Source organism: Drosophila novamexicana, unplaced genomic scaffold (genome assembly GCF_003285875.2).
Source record: "Drosophila novamexicana strain 15010-1031.04,08,12 unplaced genomic scaffold, DnovRS2.1 tig00001270-arrow-arrow-pilon, whole genome shotgun sequence".
NCBI classification, from domain to species: Eukaryota; Metazoa; Arthropoda; class Insecta; order Diptera; family Drosophilidae; genus Drosophila; species Drosophila novamexicana.
Genome location: NW_020824847.1, coordinates 1,223,249 through 1,242,130, shown reverse-complemented (window position 1 = coordinate 1,242,130; position 18,882 = coordinate 1,223,249). Strand labels below are relative to the sequence as shown.

At 43.2% G+C, this 18,882-nt stretch overlaps 2 protein-coding genes across 2 annotated transcripts in view; both read right to left on the bottom strand.

The window, feature by feature from the left end:
* Nucleotides 1-18,882, bottom strand: part of LOC115766825 (mucin-5AC) — a 31,528-nt gene that overhangs the window by 3,003 nt on the left and 9,643 nt on the right. Inside the window, exons 3-7 of the mRNA XM_030710860.1 lie at nucleotides 5,953-6,082; nucleotides 2,387-2,501; nucleotides 1,538-1,698; nucleotides 967-1,106; nucleotides 156-905 (exon numbers count right to left, since the gene is read on the bottom strand). Coding sequence (XP_030566720.1) covers nucleotides 156-905; nucleotides 967-1,106; nucleotides 1,538-1,698; nucleotides 2,387-2,501; nucleotides 5,953-6,082 — 1,296 coding nt within the window. The remainder of the gene's footprint in view (nucleotides 1-155; nucleotides 906-966; nucleotides 1,107-1,537; nucleotides 1,699-2,386; nucleotides 2,502-5,952; nucleotides 6,083-18,882) is intronic.
* LOC115766856 (surfeit locus protein 4 homolog) lies at nucleotides 15,060-16,124 on the bottom strand. Its single transcript, XM_030710911.1, has one exon. The coding sequence runs from the start codon at nucleotides 15,954-15,956 to the stop codon at nucleotides 15,270-15,272; it is 687 nt and encodes a 228-aa protein (XP_030566771.1). The 5' UTR covers nucleotides 15,957-16,124; the 3' UTR covers nucleotides 15,060-15,269.

Here is an 18,882-nt window from a genome sequence, read left to right as displayed (position 1 = left end):
GTTGGCGGAGGTGTTGCTGCTGCTGTAGTTGTTGTTGTTGTGGGTGCTGCTGTTGATGTCGGCAAGGTTGTTGTTGCAACTGTCGATGTTGCTGCCATGGTTGTTGCTGCTGCTGTTGTTGTGGTTGTTGTTGTTGCTTCGGTTGTTGTGGTTGTCGCTGGTGCTGCAGTTGTTGTTGTTGTTGTTACTGCTTCTGTTGTTGTTGCTGCTGCTGCCGTGGTCGACTCCTTGGCACTTATTGCCGCCTCAGTTGCTGCTGTTGCTGTTGTTGTTGCTGCTGCTGCTGTTGCCTCAGTTATGGTCGGCATTGTCCTCAGGTCCTGCGGCAATATTTTCTTCTTATGCGGCAACGCCTCGAATATCTCATTGGACACATCGCTATCGCTGACATCCTCCGGCAGCTGCTCCTCGCTCAGCGCCGGCTGATCGCCCATCATCATGTCCAGATGGGATATCGGCTGCGGGCTCGTGGTCGTAGTCCTAGTCGTAGTTGTGGGCATGGGCGTGGTCGTAGTTGGGGCCTTGCGCATCTGGGTCTGATGCTGTGCCAACAGCTTCTTGGCGTGCTCATCGTTTATGTTCACCTTCTTGGCGGACTTCTTGACGGGCATGGGCACCTCGTCCGGGATGTGGTAACGGGCCACCGGCATTATCAGCCTGTCCAGGCTGAAGCGCTCGGCTGGCGGCGGCGGCGGTGCGACGGTGGCCACCTCGATCTTCATGACGCTGGCAGCATAGTTGGCCACCAGGGGCATCAGGTCGATGTCGTTGTTCTCGTTGTTGTCGGTGCGAATGCTCTTGATGATCTGCAGCGACTTAAAGTGCGAGTTGGTGATGTCGTTGATGCGTTGCGCCTCCAGCCGCTCCTTCGGGCAGATCAGCTCGCGCACGGCCCGCTCTCGATCCTGTAAATAGATGTTGAACGTCCTGGCTATATGATTGGGCCGTTCCCTGGCCACCACTTACCTCTTTGCCCTTGCAGCTGTGCCGCAGCAGACCCTCCTCCTGGCAGTTCCTGATCAGCTCAATGCTGGCCGTGTCCGCCATGTATTGCATGGTCAGGTTGGGCATCTCCTTCAGGATGCAGGCATCTGCCCAGCTGGGCACTGTGCACAACAAGAGGTGTTCCATCAGGCACTTGTTCTACATGTTCTAGCTCCATCTCTTTCTCACTCTGTCTCTTTCTCTCTCTCACTCCCTCTCCATTTTTTACTCTTACTCGCACTTCAAGCCCTTGCTCGTACTCTTACACTCTGTCTACTTCTTTCTTTCAGTTTCTCTCTCCGTCTCAGTCTTTCATTCGTTCTCGCTCTCTCTTTCTCACAAATATTCTCGCAGTTGATCACTTTATTTTTCGCTCTCCCACTTTATCGCTTTCTCTTTTCCCTATATCTTTCTCTCTGTCTCTCCTTCCCTCTCTCTTGCTCTCTCTCTCCCTCTCCCTCTTTTACGCTCTTACGTTCAGTCATACTTTCTCACTTCATCTCTTTTCTCTTTCTCGCTATCTTACGTTTCTCCCGCTCTTTATCACACTTACCTGGCATTTCGCACAGGAACGAGGCTGTCTCGGGACCGCCGCAGCGCAGGGCATGCCAACGATAGTCGCGTATGGGATCGATAACGGCACAGAGGGGCGCGTCCATCAGCGGCAATGACTCCGCCCAGTAGCCGGTGTCCACCACCAAGGGTCGTGAGTTGCTGTGTATGGCAAATAGTTATATACTCCATGATCTAAGCGCGGCTCAAATATATACTCTACATATAGACCCTTTTTTAGAGACATTTTATCGATATATTTTTGGTTTGTTCGATGTTATATTATGGTTAACTATTTCACAGCAAGCTGAACTGCCTGTTAAATGTTGACAGGCACTTGGCATAATATAGCACAGTAATATGTTAAAGTAGGTGCTAAGTTATTTTGCAAGGTGGCAACACTGCAGATGGTATATTTAACATGCGGATAAACTGTCTGTTCAATTCAATGTTATGATTTATCAAACGGCCCAAGGGCAAGTTAGCATTGAGCATGTCAACGGGTTAATGTGGCTGTTAAACTTAACAACCCTGAGCAGGGTTGCCGGATGGTGTTGAATCGAATTGATATGTTCCAATGAAATACTAAGAAAGCCAAGACTTGAACCAAAAACTGATTGCTTATTAGTTGTTGTGCCAAAGAAGGTTCACGAACTAAGCCTTAAAGAAAAAACGTTGGTTCAAATCGTTGTTAAAGCTTGGCAGCCAGTCTCGTTCTAGTCCTGTTAACGACTTTTAACTGGGACACATATCATTGCTCGCAAACCAAAAATACACATATCAACACGAACGACACAATTACAATAAAATGTTGTTGTTTGTTGTTGTTGTTGTTGTTTGTTGTACTTACGACCACATGAAGCGATCCGAGTTCTGCGGCCGCATGAGTCCAATCCAAACGATGTCGTTCACATCCAATTCCCGCAGCAGGTCGCGAGTTGCATCAAATTGAAAACTGTTGTCGACTGGCAGCACATATAAAAAAACACACACACACACACACACAACAACAGAAAAAGAAAAGAATAACAAAACAGGCAAAAAACAACAAAAAGGAAAGAAACAATAACAAAAGGGGAGCACAAGAATGGAAACGAAACAAATGGTTTTTATTTGTTCAATGCGAATATTCCTATTTAATTTGCCCAGCGCATTGTTTTTACGTGTTGGGCATGCGGCACATTTGCCAGCGACTGTGGCACCAGGACCACAAAAACCCAACCGAAGCCCAGCCCCAACCCGTCAGCCCGCCGAAGGACCCAACCAGACAGCTGCTAGTCTAACCCGTTGCCTCTTCCCAGCTGGTGTCCATGCTACAAATATTTGCACGAACAAAAGCAAAACAGAAGAAAACACAAAATATGATGTTACATCTGTCTGGTCTGCATGTGTGTTCGACCAGCAGATACCCTATACTTGAAGTTCAAGTGCTTTTATAAATATATTTGAGCCAGTTTTCTTAGCTTCAACAAAATATGCGTGGCTAGATTCTTAAGATTCTTTTTCGACTGTTAAAATGGAAAGCTGTCAATTCAAGATATAGGGCAATACATATTAGTACTTTTTACAGCTTTATATGCCATCGATTACATTAGCAGGGTATCTGCTAGTCTTCTACCTCTTCGCCATATTTGCCATACATTAGACTGAGTACAGAGTATATATCATCTATATCTATGCCAGCCACTTAAGACCTGATCATAGAGTAATTGATAGTTGAGTTTATACTTGCTCAGTGGTATTTATTTATATAATTACTTAATTCTTAAAAACAGGGTATCTATTAGTCAGTCAATAGCACAAAATACGGCATAGCTCGCTATATTTAACCCCTGTTATAGATCTGCATATAGGGTATGTGCTACACACCTTATTTATGGAATAATTATTTTACAGGGTATCTGCTAGTCGAACATTTCAATGTATAATATAGTAAAATATAGGTTTACTTTAATACTCTTAGATATACAGGGTATTCTCTCGTCGCCCATTTGCGCATAAAGCATTCCCTGTTTTTTCCCGTCCCCTCCTTTGATATTTGTTTTGCTTTTTCTTTTCTTTTCTTTGGTACATGCTGTTATTTGTACTTTGTAGTTCTGCTCCAACTTCTGCTGCTTCTTCTCCAACTTCTTCCTCTTCTAGTTGTGTCTCTTCTTTTTCTAGTTGTTGTTTCACACATTTACATGCATCCCTGCGCCTCAAATTGTTTATGCACACCGACACCCGTTCCCGCCTCCAATTCGCCACGCCCTCCTCCCGCTGCTAGTTGACCCGAGGAAAATTGTGCGCTCGAATGAACTTTCGCACACGAGTCGAGGGAAACGATGAGCCAAGCATATGAATCTATTTATAAGGATAAAGGACAATGCAATCCAATCAGCCAGTTTACTATTCGAGTCAGATTTGTCAGAAATACGTTGGGGAATCCTCGCCGCATGTCCAAGTGCTCTCGATAGGCATTCAATAGGATGCCAACGCGTGCCGAGAACGGGCTGTGTTATCCTTGGCAAGGACCTTAACTGATTTGCCTTGTACGACAAAGGAACAGAGTTCAAGAAACAAAAACGAACATTCAAAATATCCCAGAGATAAAATTTACTTTCAGATACTTTTAATGGGAGTGCTGATAGTTCCTATAGGTTATATGAAGCCTATTCGATATGGCTTTTGGGATATGTTGGGCAAATAGTGAAGTTCTTTATCAGAAAAGTTTTACGAATAAAAACCAATTTGGAGATCTCTTCTTCCCAACGATATGATATATATGTATTATATGTAGATACTCTTGAGATGATATATGTGATATATTTATTATATACAAAGTGGAGCTCCCAAATGCCCAGCTTGGAAAAGATGTATTAAAAAACAATATGTTTGCCAGGGAAGACTTCGATCGTTTAAGCCTATGGCAGCTATATATGATTTAGAGGTCCGATCCGACTGACTTGACGGATGACTGTGCCAAGTTAATTGAAAGAGAGGCAAAGCTCGGCTCAAGCATGTATAACATATATATGTATCTCCTGTATGAAGTCCAAGGCGTCTACTTCAATATAACTCCCTCTGCGAAGCTTTCTTCGGCTTCTAGTTACTTTGAATTTTGGTTACATTTCACCTATAGCTTATCCAGATCTGTGAAAAACCTTAAGAATTAAGTTTAGCTTATCCTTGAGAGACTTGCTCGCCCAGGGAGAGGAGCCTCTGCCTGTTGAGAGAACCCAAGCCTGAGCATTAATTGTCTGTCTATTGATTGTCTATATTATATATACCCTGTATTATGCATACCCTGTAATTAACACTTAGCTGAGGGCTCGCTTGAGAAACTCAGTCCTCTTCAAGGCCCTACGGAAGATTAATTATTTACTCCTTAGCGGAGTTCATAAATAATTGCTCTTGCTTGTCAGCAATGTTTGCTGTTTATCAGCTTTGGCAGCTTTTATCCGATTACTTTTCAGATTTTTGCAGATTTTCACAGATTTTCGCAGCTGTTCGAACAATTTTCATTGTCTTTCGAGTGGCTGGAACAATTTATCAACAATCTACTTACCGCATACTTATCTATTTACGAGGACCGTATGCACACGAGCCGTCTGACTGACCCTTTGTTGATTTAGTTGCCCCCCCCCCCCCCCCCCACGCCCCTCTGTGATCCTTACCCCTTGGGCTGATGTAGTTGGCCGCATTGCAGTGTCCAGTATTTGTCAAAAGGATTTATTGTTTAGCTGAGGGCAGGCATATGATATAGTCTAGCGACCAGGTCCTTCTGACACACCAGCACTGGGCGTGGCCTTGTGTGCACACACCACCTGCCCAGCCCCTGCCACCGCCCATGTCCTGCCCCTGCCCCTGTGCCTGTGCCTGGAAAGGCCATGGCTCTTGACTCTCTGGACCTTTGGCTGCGTCATTTTGCAGTTGCAACCTGGCTGCCTGGCTGCCAGGCTGCCTGTCCGCCTGGTTGGCGCCTGGCTGCATTGTCACAACAGCTGCCGGACATTTGCAATAACGCTTCAACCTGTCCAGCCCAGTTCTGTCCTGTCCTGTACTGTCCTGTCCTGCTCCCTTTTGCCACGCCCAGCGCTTTGTTAGCTGCAATGTGTGCTGCTCTCGTTGTCATTGGGCTTATTTGCATTTCACATTTTGTTGGCGTTTACCATTTGCTTTATATACACACTCTTTGTCAGCCTTGTACCTGTACCTGTACCTGCTCGTGCACCTCTGCCCCTTCGCCCTGCAGCTGCTGCTGCCACACAATGTCAGCATGTATTGAATATCTTACCTTTTGTGCTGCAAGCTTAACTAAAGCCTCACGTCGCGTCTTTGACTTGACTTTGCGGCTAGCTGTCGACTGCCTTATGCCTCAGTGAATCTACACCCTGCCGCCCCCCGCCCCGTCCCCTTGCACCGTCTGTCGCTTACCTGTCACCAGATTGGCATGATGGAACTGGCAAACGGCGTCCGCCTCGAACCAGGAGATGCGATCACGAAAGAAACGATAGAACACATTCAAGCCCTCCTGCGGCATGGTCCAAGTGTTGCTCACGTTCACCTGCAACGAGGGGGGCGAGAGAAGGCGGAAGTGGTTGTAGTAGATGAAAATGATGAAGAAAAAGAAGAGAAAGAAGAAGAGCTTGTAGCTGTGGCAGCTGAGCTGCATGAAAAGAATTTGTTTCGTGTCGCTTTGCTTGTCAGCGCCGGGCGCAGCTCTGTGCCGCTCAACGTGGCGTATGCTTAATGCATTAAGTATACGCCACGTAAAACGCTTACATTTTAAATGTTGTTCCGCACAAGCACACACACGCACACGCACGCACACACACATAATGGGGCAACAACATATAAAAAATACACACATTATGCATGCAAATGTGTGTGCGTGCGAGTGTGTGTGTGTGTGTTGTGCGTGCCTATGTGTAAAAGCGGCTGTAAAAAATATATTTAAAAAAAAAAGCGAGTATTCACAGCTTAGGCATACCGAAAATTGAATACACTTGCAGACATTATTCCAACGAATACTCTATTGATATATATATAAATTAGATATATGATATAGCAGTACGATTTGTTATAGCTTAACAAATATGTTACGAGCTGGGTCTAGCTCGTATTTGCTGAGTTTAGTCTAGATAAATCGGATGAAAAGCCGCAAAGTTGTTTATGCAGAGCTATATGATATAGTAATCCGATGCTGCATCAATTCGGGGCAACTTAAGAAACAAACAAATAAAATAACCTTATTTCTCTATGGACTCGGCTGTTGAAGTTAACCTTAGATGTGACAAAATGAAGATACCCTTTTTTTCAGAGCATATGAAAGTAAATGAAAATAAAGCACAAAAATCTTGCTTTGAAGGCTGGCATATGTAGGGCCCACCTCTCGACCCCCTTCCCAGTCATATGTATATATGTACTTCATTAGCTGAGAAGGCAGCCGCCGGCCCGACAAAAGGGGCGCCTTTTGGGGCGGGGTGCAGTCGCATAACGAGTAGAACAGCTGCCATAAAGCCATGCACACTTGGCATAGGCCAGCCACAGCCTCAAAGCGGCATATATATATATATTTTTTTTTTGTTTTTTACCTTTTTAATAAGCAACAGGGGCAACTGTGGTGGGGATTACGGGGGGAGGGGGGGTTCTGCGTTCCCTGAGAGCCTTCCGACGCTTAGGCTCTGACTACGCCGGCACATTAACTAATTACGAATGCAAGTCGTTGGTGGCGAGGGCGCAGAGCGCACATAAATAGGCATACGAACATAAGCCAGACAAATCTTTTTTTTACACATACACTCAGCGAAAAGTTCAGAGACTATTCCAAATTACTTCAACCAAGTATATTTAGGTGGACAAGCACGCATTAGAGCTACATTCCAACAGCTGATCACAATATTCAAAAGTTCCTGTTAAAATGCAAATGGTGTCATAAACTTTGACACAAATACTTATCAGCTAGTTTAGCTGCCGGCTAAATTTTAGTAGGTAAAACAGCTGTGAGTCAGAGAAGCAAGCGAAATAGTGCTCAGCAACGTGTCAAATGCGGTGTAGCAAGCGCAGCCAAATGTATGGGCAGGTGGCAAACTTAACTAATTAACAGCGAGATAAGCTGCCTGGTAAATATTCAGAGTTAACAACAACTTATATGTCATTCTCCTCAACTTCAAAACACAGCCAACAAAAGCTTACAAGTAATAAACACATACTTTCTCAAATAATATTTACCAGCTAGTTTAGCTGTCGGCTAAATGCAAGCAACCACGAAAGTTCAAATACAGATAAGCCAGAAAAGTGTTCAGCAAATTGCCAAAGTCAGTGCTACAAGCGTTGCCAGATGTACTGCAAGGTGGCAACACTGGAAATCTCAACTAATTAACAGCGAGATAAACTGCCTGGTAAACTTGCGCAACAACAGTTCACCAATATTTATCAAGTACTTTAGCTGCCGGCTAGCTAACGAATAGAAAAAGAAAAGGAAGAGATTAACAACCAGCTCAAGTGTTGGCTGTGCAGTTTGACAGGCACATTAAAGAGGCCTCCGCTGATGCGGAAGGACGTGATTTTTTGTTGTTTGCCAGGCAACGCACAGCCTGCTAATAAATGAAAAATTCTTGACTTAATTTTCATTGTGCATATTTTGTTGTTATTGCCATTAGCCATATTTCGAAGGGACCTGCGGCTCATTCCTTAGAAAATTTATTGTTATAAATTTCTGTTATTTTTTGTACTTATTTTTGTTTCTTACGCAAGTTTTTTTTTTTTTGTTTGCCGCTTTCAAATTGCAATTAAAAGATGAAAGCACACTCGCGCATGCTTTTCGCGTCTGTCAAACAATTTCAATTAAAAGTTAATTAAGTTAATGAAACGCTTTTTGGCTCGTTTTTGCACTTTGTTGCCTCACACAACAACGAAATAAAGCGAAAAAATAACTTTGGCCCACGCGGCGTATGCGCAATGCACATTCTTAATGGTCTCCCCCCTCGCGACCCCACGGCATCTCGATAGCCAGCTTGTATATGAAATAACAACATTTGTATTCATTTGATGTCGGAGCTGTTCTCAATTTCCTTGAACAACGCGTCTTTAATGAGCTCGAATATTTGCAAATATTATACACAAATAAATATGCATAAATAATATTTGCAAATAATATTCGATCGCATTAAATACCTTTGTTAGCTTTGTCAGCCCTTTTGGATTATTTTCGAATTTTAATTCAATTATAATGAGCAGCTAAGCCTTTTTTTATTTTTGTTGTTGTTGCTTTTTTATTTGCCTTTGATGCCTTTCATCAAACTCGTCTGCCAATTAATCATCATTATCTATAATACCTGCTGCAATTTAACAATTTCATTTAGCTTAAGTATATATTTTAAGCCTAAATGTTTATTTAAAGTGTAAATTCAAAAAGAGCCAAGCTCATCCGTCGGACTCTCTCCCTGTCCGAACGTCGCGATCTCGACAAGCTGCAGCAGAGTCTGGAGTCTATATATTTACCATTCTATATATATTGCACATTATGAATACGTTTATCATTTTGGAGATCTGGCATCATTTGAAAACTTTTAAGGCCAGATACAGCAAACAGGAAAGAAGAAGCCAGAACACTTTCTGTCTCGCTCTCTCTTCTCTCTTCTCTGTTGTATATACACCCACATTACAGGGTATATCATATAAGCTATATCTGATTTCCGCACATTTTCGCTCTTTGACTCTCGTTTTCTCTCTTGTATAAGTCGCAAAATTACAGGGTATCTCATGTGCAGCTGTATCTGATTTCGTGCCCTGCAGGCTTTCTTTCCACAATATCCATATTTTCTGTTATCGTACTCTCTCCCTCTTGTATATAGCATCACATTACAGGGTATATCGAGCATCTGCTTACGTGCCCTGCAGGGTTTTTCCCACATTTTCCATACTTTCTCGCTTCGTTTCACAATGTTGACAGCCACAAATTAAATGTAACAATTTTATAATCTAAATAAGTGCAAAGCAAATTGTTTAACATGTGTGTGTGTGTGTGTGTGTGTGTGTGCGTGCGAGCAAATGTTCATTCCATTATGCAATCATAATTATTCAATTACTTATTTACACACGAGAACTTCATGAATTATTCGCAACGTTTACAAAATGTTTAACAACACAAACAAAACAAAAATTAAGTGATATTATTATGAAGCATACGCCGCGTGCGCCCAAATACATTTAAATATAAATAAAAGATGCGAAACAACATCGGATTCCGCTGCCAATAGAACCAATCCATTTCCATAAAATAAGTACCTGTATATGTATCGAATATATATTTTAACATAATATAAATCCTTGGCTTCTCATGTGTGCAAAAAACTGTTGTATTTATTGTTTTTTTTTTTTGTTGTGCAATGGAAAAGGATAAATAATCAAATAAAAGCAAGCGGCCCAATTGCAATCGGGTGCCAACGACTGCGTAATACGCGCTTAAATGGGAAAAGCTATCGATTTAATTTTTGATCGAACCTGGGAGGAGTTCATCGATTGTTTAAAATGGTCGTCAAGAATCTCAATGTTGTTATCGATTGCACTTAGTCGAGTTATGATATCGATTGCAGTTATCGAGTTGTTTTATCGATTACAGTTATCGATTTATGTTGTCGATTGCAGCTATCGAGTTCAGCTATCGATTGCTGTTATCGATCGAAGAGATCGTTTGCTGATTTCAATTGCTGTTATCGATTGCTGTTATCGATATATCAACTGAATTAACTTACAACAGGTTTTTCAGCAGCATTTCTTCAATATCTGCTCCTATTTTCATATTATCGACATAATTCTTAAGGCAAAACCAGAAGATTATAAGAGCTAGATATACCAAACTAGGTATATGGATTGTTGCATAGTAAATACATATAAATAATATTTCAGTTTTTGGTCAACTAACCAAGTTTCTCACAAAGTAGAAAAAGGAAGCCGGGATCTCACCTAGCTAAGTTCTTCAATGGAGAATAAACTGGATGACCTTTGGAATGATTATACTTCCGGTCGCTGCAAAACCTGCTAAGTTGGACTCTTAACGCAGCAGAGCTTTGTGCTTTGTGTCCGAAAATGAATATACACTGTTGCGTTTCGTGAGAAGAAGAGTATTATAAACGGGCCAGAGGCTGGGCATATGCAAAGGAGGGTCTGGAGCTGGGGCTGGGGCTGGAGGTGGAGGCAGCTGCAGCAGCCTTACAACACACACAGTTTGTTGACTCTTTTGCCTTTTATTTTGCTTATTTTTCTTCTTTTTTTTTTTTATTGTGCTCTTTTGCATTTTTTGTGCTTTTCTTTTTTGTTTTTGTTGCTTTTTTTCGGGCTGGGCTGGGCTCTGTGTGTGGGCAGGGCACTTAGCAACTTGGAGTGCAAACAGTTCAGGTTCTTCAGTTGTTTGACTGTTTGCCTCGTTATTCTTTGTTTGCAGTTATGATGAAGACGCGCAAGGGCCGGCCTTTGCACTGCGAGCCTGTTACAATTTCAACAATAGAATAAGTGAAAGCATAAAAACAATAAAATGCTTTTTAATACCCTGCACCGGGTCACAAACAACAGCTGGCTGTCCAATAGCTTGCCTGGAAATCAGCGCAAGTGCAGCTCAACTCTGAGCCAAACATACTGAGACTGTCATATATATGGCATAGTATGCAGCACTCTTCAACATATGTATGCCTGTCTAGGTAAAGTTGATGCACATAAAAGGCAATACATGCCCTCAAGGGTATTCGTAAGTGCAGCAATCTCGATAAGTGCACGTTTACTTGATTTCTGTTGTATAATTTCGGCATTTGCATTTCGGCCCCCTTTTAGCCCCATTCCGTATCGCTATTTGCCCTGCACTTAGGGACAAGTTTTGCGTCCGCTTTGTGTTTGTGCAGCCTTTCGAGAGAGTAGGTGCAAGCCAAAAGGAAGCAAAAGTACAGGACAATGCCTTGCTGCTGCCTAGCAGCAGCCTCTGCCTTTGTCTTTGTGCTGCGGAAACCAGGACAAGGGTCCGGTTAAATCTGGCCAAAAGCCATGGAATATAGAATATATATAATTAGAGAATGTGGCCGTAAAGCTATAGAAATTAAGACGCATTTAACAGGCGCTCAATTCTATGTAAATGTTGCCTTTTTGCGTCTCAAATAAATACACGGCGCCCAACGTGGGAATGAAGCACCGTTAACGAGCATTATGTATTCAGCTTCACTGGCAAATAAATTGCTTCCCATTCGATTGCTTCCTATTAATAATGGCTGAATTAAGCCACAATAATTGCGTGGTATACACAGTGGGTATCCGATAAGCGTGCCCAGCATACACGAGTGCCAATAATTTTGATTGCGTACTGCCCCCCCTCCAAGGCCTGGCGGTCCATAAGCTCGATTGGTTCCAATGGCACTTTGTATATTCAAATTCAACGTTCGAAGCACACTTTATGCATAGACAGGGACAGGGACAGGGACGGGGATAAGGACACAAACACACACAAATGCTTTGAACAAGTGGCGTGACAGCGGCGCTTAAAAATCAAAAGTGTGCAGCATCCTTGCCACTAGATGCCATACATAGATAGGGTGCGACAGGCACACAGACGACAGGCGACAGCCGACAGGCTTCCAGCTTTTTTTTTCACATAGCCTAAAAGGGTATAAAGGCATTTTGCAAATGTATGAAACAGGTGGAGTACACATGCCTGATCGGCATGAAGGCCAAGCTTTAGGAGCTTGAAACTGCATTTTTGTTTTTGTGCTCGGATTAAGTTTATTTCGAGTCATCGATAACTTGTCACGTTTTGCACGATATCGACAAAAATCGATATCTATCGATCTTGTTTTTTGCCATATCTCGTGACTTACAAAAGCTAGAGACCCCAAGTTTGGTATATAGAGTCTCGCATAGCTTATGCAAGGCCGGAGAACTTTGGCTCTTGAATACTTTCAGTCATTTTAGGTGTAGAGTATACATCTGAACTTTTGTATGTACAGACACGTGATTGCACTGAAAATCATATAAAAATCGGACTATAAAGACCGAAGATAATCAAGAAAGGAAGCAGAAAGAAACGCAAGGCAGGAAGGAGAAGATATGTGCTGCACGGAAGCTGGCGCCGGGTTCAGGGTATCTTCTAGTCCGGAGCACTCCCAGTTTTTCTTCTTTTTCACTTTGGCAGGAAAGTGGGGAAGGGGGGGGGGGGGGGCTGGTTGACGTTGAGGGTTTGGCTGTCGAGCGTGGCGCACACCTGTATTAGCAATCCTTTTGATATATTGTAATATTTTATGCATGCCAGCATGCCTTCTAGTCATTTTAGGCCCTTTCTCTAGTTCAATCTCTCGACAGCGAAGTGAACATATTTTTTACTTTATGTTTTTTGCGTGAAGGTGAACTTAACTATGTCAAATGTCATGTCATTCGGCGACTCCCCCCCAAGCGAAAGAGCAAGCAGAAGGTGTGTGCCCAGCAAAAGGCAAAACAAGGCGAAATATCTACACACATGCAACACCTGTCGTTACATTGTCAGAACGCGTTCGTTTGAGCCTGCTTCGTGATTGTTGAGTGCCTCTTATGGCCATTAAGGCAAATGTGGCCCAAATGCTGCCACACACCAGGCCAGCGTGTGCGTGTGTATCCAGGCTCTGAATAAAATATGTATCTTCTCGGTTTCAGCAGACACTTCAATGCACAAAGTTATTTGCTTTTACCATATGATTTCCAAAGTGCTGGCAATTTTTTGTCATTTCCTGGGAAAAGGCGGGCGAGTTTGTCTAACCGAAATATGAGTTTATCTAAAGTATAGTTATTTTAAGCGAATACCCAAACCAATTTATTCATTCAACTCATCTAATATGCAGTGCATTATGCTGCAGAATTTCATTTTAAATGGCGCCCAACGTGCGTCGCAAAGATCTCCCGCTGAGCGTCAGTTTAAGTTATGCTCACTTGATTCCAATTCCAATTATTACCAGCCTTAAGAAAACACATTTAAATCTAATAAAGAGCTTAAAATCAAATATAGCCCAGCATTTGGCCTGAGACACAGTCGGAATAACTCTCGTTCAATGAATATGAATGCTGTCCGAGCTCAAACTGTGCAAACAAATTTAATTTGTATTTGTTTAGAATATTAGAACTGCTCGAGCATATTCTGTGTGCCAAATCAACTAAATAATAAAACAGCAGGCATTTGTTTCGTGTCGATGGACACAACAATACAACGATTATCTTAACAAGAAATCGAATCGAGAAACTTTTCCCCAAGCATTTACATCTAGTCGGCGCCAAGACCAAGCTCTCTCTCCCTCTCTTGAAGCTGATGAAGCTTTCCTCTGGAACGCTCAATTTGTTGGATATATTTTTTTTTTTATTTTTGTTTGTTCTGTTTGCTTCTATTTTATTTTTTGAAGCATCTTTGATAAACGCTGGAACGACGAACAGACAGACAGACAGCCGGACGAACGGACGGACTGACAATCAGGTGTATTGTGGGTTGGTTGGGCTGAGTTAAGGGCTGCTCCATGGGCGTGGAGGGATGGCCGGGCGCGGGGGAGGGGGGCGAAATGATAAATAACGCTTTGAAGAAGAGTTTAGCAAAAATAAATGAGATTGCCGCATAGGTGGGTTGCCCAATGCTTGGGTGTGGCCAGACTTATAAATAAAACGACGAGCGCACACACACACACACACACGCACACACAGAAGTGCATTGTCCTTGATGTGACCCGCGTTGCCAGCTGCAAGTGGCAACAGTCTGTGCCACAAGAGTCGCAGCAGTTGCAACATGGCAACGATTTTTGCCAGCGTCAGTCGAAATTGTGGACAAAATGACGTCACGTCGATGTCGACCCCCCTCCCCCCTCCCCCGCCACCCACCCCCTCCCTCTGTCATTCTTCTGCTTACACGCCCCGCAGGCTGCCTGTCAAGTGTCGCGCTTGCTTGCATTCGAGTACAAGCTGCCAAAAATTTATTAAAATTGAACACACGAAGACATGTCAACCAGTCAGTCATCCAGCCTGTCAGTCAGTCAGTCATCCAGTCAGTCAGTCAGTCAGTCAGTCGCGGGCAACTATACATCATGTGTACGTGTACCTGTGTATGTGTGTGTGTGCATGCATCAGAATATTTGAGCACATATGCAAGCAATGCACTTTACAATTTACAGCTCTTGAGCTGCTGTTAAAGCAATTTAACTGCTAGTTAAAGTTCGCACATCAATATTTAAAACATAATGTGTAGTTAACGGAAGTAACGACTACGTAATGCCCTGTTTCAGGTGTATTTACCAATGAAATCTGTTGAAAAGTGTCTTCCTGATTATTAACTAACAGAGTCTCAGACTGTAAGTGCAAGACAGTGACTGTCAAACTGTAACCTATTGTTAATTTTAACATTTCATTATAATAATAACAAGCAATGCAATATATATTATTCTAATCTGTAATAATTTAGCGTATAAACTATCCAAGTTTTTAACAAATATAACCCTATAAGGGCCCATAACTACAAAGATCTCGGCGGAATCATGTCGTTAATCCATTGTGAATTAATAGCGATTAACAGTTGGTTTATTAAATGTTATCTTTGGCTGTTAAATCAACTTACATTAACATAACATCATGTAACATATAACATATAACTTACAGGTCTCTGGATGTTAAACAAACTAACAGAACATCTTAACATCTTACCTTCTAACATGAATAACATAGAGTTTACTGTTAACATTCTTAAAGAAATTTATGCTGCATCGTTTTCAGAACTCCTGGGTGTGAACGGCGGTCATTAGGACGCCGCCAAGTATGGATACCATTTGCCAGAATTGGAAGCGCTTGTAGAATATGATCGGCATGTTGGTCAGCGAATAGGGCAGCTCCCACCAGGCATAGGCCTGAAAGCTCTGCGTGGCCAGCAGCAGGAGCAGCATGGCCGTGGACCACTTCAGACGGTAGCCGCTCAGCACGAAGATGATCAATAGCTTCACACCGTAGCGGTGCAGCAGCTGCCAGGGCAGGCCATCGTTCAGGTTCTTGTATGTCAAGTAGGCCACAAACAGGAAGCCGCAGCGGACCAGACGATGCGGCGGTATGGTGGCCAACAGTATGGCTATGACCAGGGCAAAGACATCGGCGTACATTTCCATGTTCCAGAACATGGGATTCGAGGCCACACGCAAATTGGCCAACAGGCTGAGTATGCCGGCGGCCACCTGGCGATTGCTGTCGAAGATTACCATGAAACAGGCCAACAGCTGGCCGGCGACAATGCAGGATAGATAGAGATTGGCATAGACTTCGCCGCAGCGCCAGTTCAGGTTGAGTAGGGTCCGCTCCAGGTCCCAGTCGTGCAGCAAATGCACCGAATCGGCCAGAAAGTTGCAGATAATAAAGAATCTGGCCAGTGTGGCCAAAGCGCTCTTCAATTCCATGGGAAGCGGCTCCATCTTCGCTTCAGAGTTGAGTTGAGTTTTTCTTCTTTTGTTTTGTAAAATTTTAGCACGGACCACAAAATATCGAAAGGTTGTTGTTTTCTTTTTGGAACTTTTCAAGAGTTGTTTGTTTTTTTTTTTTTTGTTTGGAAGAGAGCTAGTTACACATGGTACGAAAAAAGTAGAATTACTGACTCCCTTTTTTGGCTCGGACTGTAAGCCGACAGCTCAATGAGCGCCTACTGCGATTGAGCGGCAAATGTTTTGAGTGTGATTTGTTCTAAATGAGTGCTGTCTAGTTTTACGAGAGAGCAGTTTGGTTAGATCGCACGCTCATTGCGCTAATCTCTCTCTCGCTCTCCCTCTCTGTGACATTCTCACTCTGACAGTGTGTGCGCCATGCAGATCCTACAGACTTGGTGCGAGCGAGAAAGAGAGCTGTTACACGAATTTAAGCTTTCATTTAGCCTTGCTCAATTACTTAAACACGCTCTCAATCTCTTTGACGCTCTCTGCCGCTTTCGCTGCTGCACTTGACATGTATTTTAAGCTCAAGGATGGCAACGTAATTTGCTGTGCATAGTCTAATCCTTGCGCTACTTACTGTCGACCCAATGCTGAATAATGCACTCAAAGACGCAAAATATTAACGGCCCTCCGTAACCATGTGCATGTGTGTGTATCTGACATACATACATATATACATATACATATGTATATGCACATACATAAGTCATTTCTCATAGATTCTATGATAAGCACATGAGAATTGCTCTGCTTTTATTTTCGCAGCCAGCTTAAGTGATTTACTTTAATAGTTGCATGCATACACAGCGCTTGGCTTGTTTAAGGGATGCTGCGGCGGAGCGGTGCAGGGGGGCATTGCCAAGTCGTTGCAGCTTTATCACAAGACGTTACGAATGGCAGCTGAAAAGAAATTAAATTGCTCTCACCCAACACTGCACTAAAAAAGAAACGCACAGCAATGCGCTGCCAGCTGCTGACAGAGACGGAGACAGTGGCAGCAGCAGCAGCAGCAGCAGCAGCAGCAGAAACCAGCTCAGTCGCTGCAGCTGCTGACGACAACTGAGAGTGTGTGGGTGTGTTTCTCCCTCTGTTTGACTGTCTCTCTGTATGTGTGTGTGGGTGTGTGCAGTTAAAGTTTCTAATTGAAATTGAAAGAGAGCGCTGGGACGCTGATGGCTGCTGTTAAATTTGTATTCAGAATGTCAGCACGAGAGGGTGAGAGAATGAGGCTGAGCAAAGATGGTGGCCAAGCAATTGCAATGGTTATTTTGTGCCGACACGAAAGCAAAGACAAACGAATGTTAACGTCATTTGCTGCAGCTTTTGTTGCTTATGTTTTGGCTGTTTGTCAATATGGCTGCCGCAGCCATGCATGCTGCAAGTGTGACCAGACACAATCGTTAAGTGTGGGATTCTTTAAGCCGTCTGCATATGGTACGTATGTATGTATGTATGTTTTTTTTTTTCAATGTAACTGTTTTCTTTTTTTTTTTTGTTGTTATTTGGTTTCGTGTGTGACCTTATTCTTTGCAGGTTATGTCTTGCTTCTTCTCAATTTGAATAAATTGATTTCCCAATTCCTAAGCACTTCGACCAACTAAGTACTAGAAGAACTCTTCTTTTCGAACTCAAGCTCAATTAAACGGGCGCTTGAAAAGTTTGAATAACCACAAACCCGACCAGGTGCATGTGTTTAAAATTGAAGCAACTTCATATCGTCCATTGTGTGGTCTGTGTGTGACTTGCCTCCCCTCCCTCCTCCTCCTCCCCCTGCGGCCCATTGACAAACTTTGAATGTACCACGCCCCCGGAGGCTGTACAGCATCCAGCTACAAGTTGACGGGGGCCATGGAGTGGGCTGCGGATTCGATTTCTAATTAAAAGCGCAAAACTTTTGGCCATTGATCGAAATCGAAATTGTCGGAATTGTCGCACATGATGTGGGCATCTGTCTGCGGCTGAAGCTGTGGGCTGCGCCCGCAGCTTGAGGGGCGTGGCAGGCCGCAACGTCTGCCGCAACAATAGCAAATGAATTTGTGCGGGCCGCAGCTGCAGTGTTATATATGACAGAACTGGCAATGCCACAAAAAGGATGAGATATGAGATATCCTAGAAAGCGAAAAAGAATTCCACTCAGTGTTGGAAAACAGTTGAGCACGGCTACATGTTGTTCTCTACATCGTTGTTGGGGCGAATTGCATTCAAGTTTTATCTAACAAACTTGTTCTCATTTAAATTTGCTAGAAAAAAGTACAGCTTAATTGAAAATACTTGATTTACCAACACTGGTAGAGTTTTACCAGCACTGGTATTGCTTTACCAACACTGGTAGAGCGCGTTAAGTGAAAAACCACTCAATTCCAGCTACTTTTTGTTACGTCACAAGCATAAGAAGCGTTACTTGCAGCAGATCATGCCCCATTTCGCCTATGTACAGGGTATTGAGGTGGCAATGAAACGAAGCGTGCCAAAAGAAAAGTTGTTAAACTTGTGTCACATTTAATTAACATGAATCAGTGGGTTTTTCTTGCTGCAGGGGCCAGGAGTGGGGGCTACGGATGTGTGTGAGTGTGTGCGGGAGAGTGTGGGCGGGGGGCGGGGAGAGCAGAGTTGGAGCACGCTTTAGACGCGTGTGCGGGCAGAATAAGTCTTTGCGCATTTGTAATTTGTTGGCTTAACGTTTGGCAATAAACTTTAAATTTTCATGACCACGAATCATTAAACTTAAACGAGCAGTAAATTAACAATTAATGCACATGTGTGTGTGTGTGTGAGTGTGAGTTTTATGAGCTCGCATACACAAATTACTTAATGCCATTTTTTATTGTTCAATTATTAAGCGGCAGGCTCGGTTAGCATAACAAGTTCAACACGCATTAGAGCCCAATTGCTGGAGACTCAGGACTCGGCACTC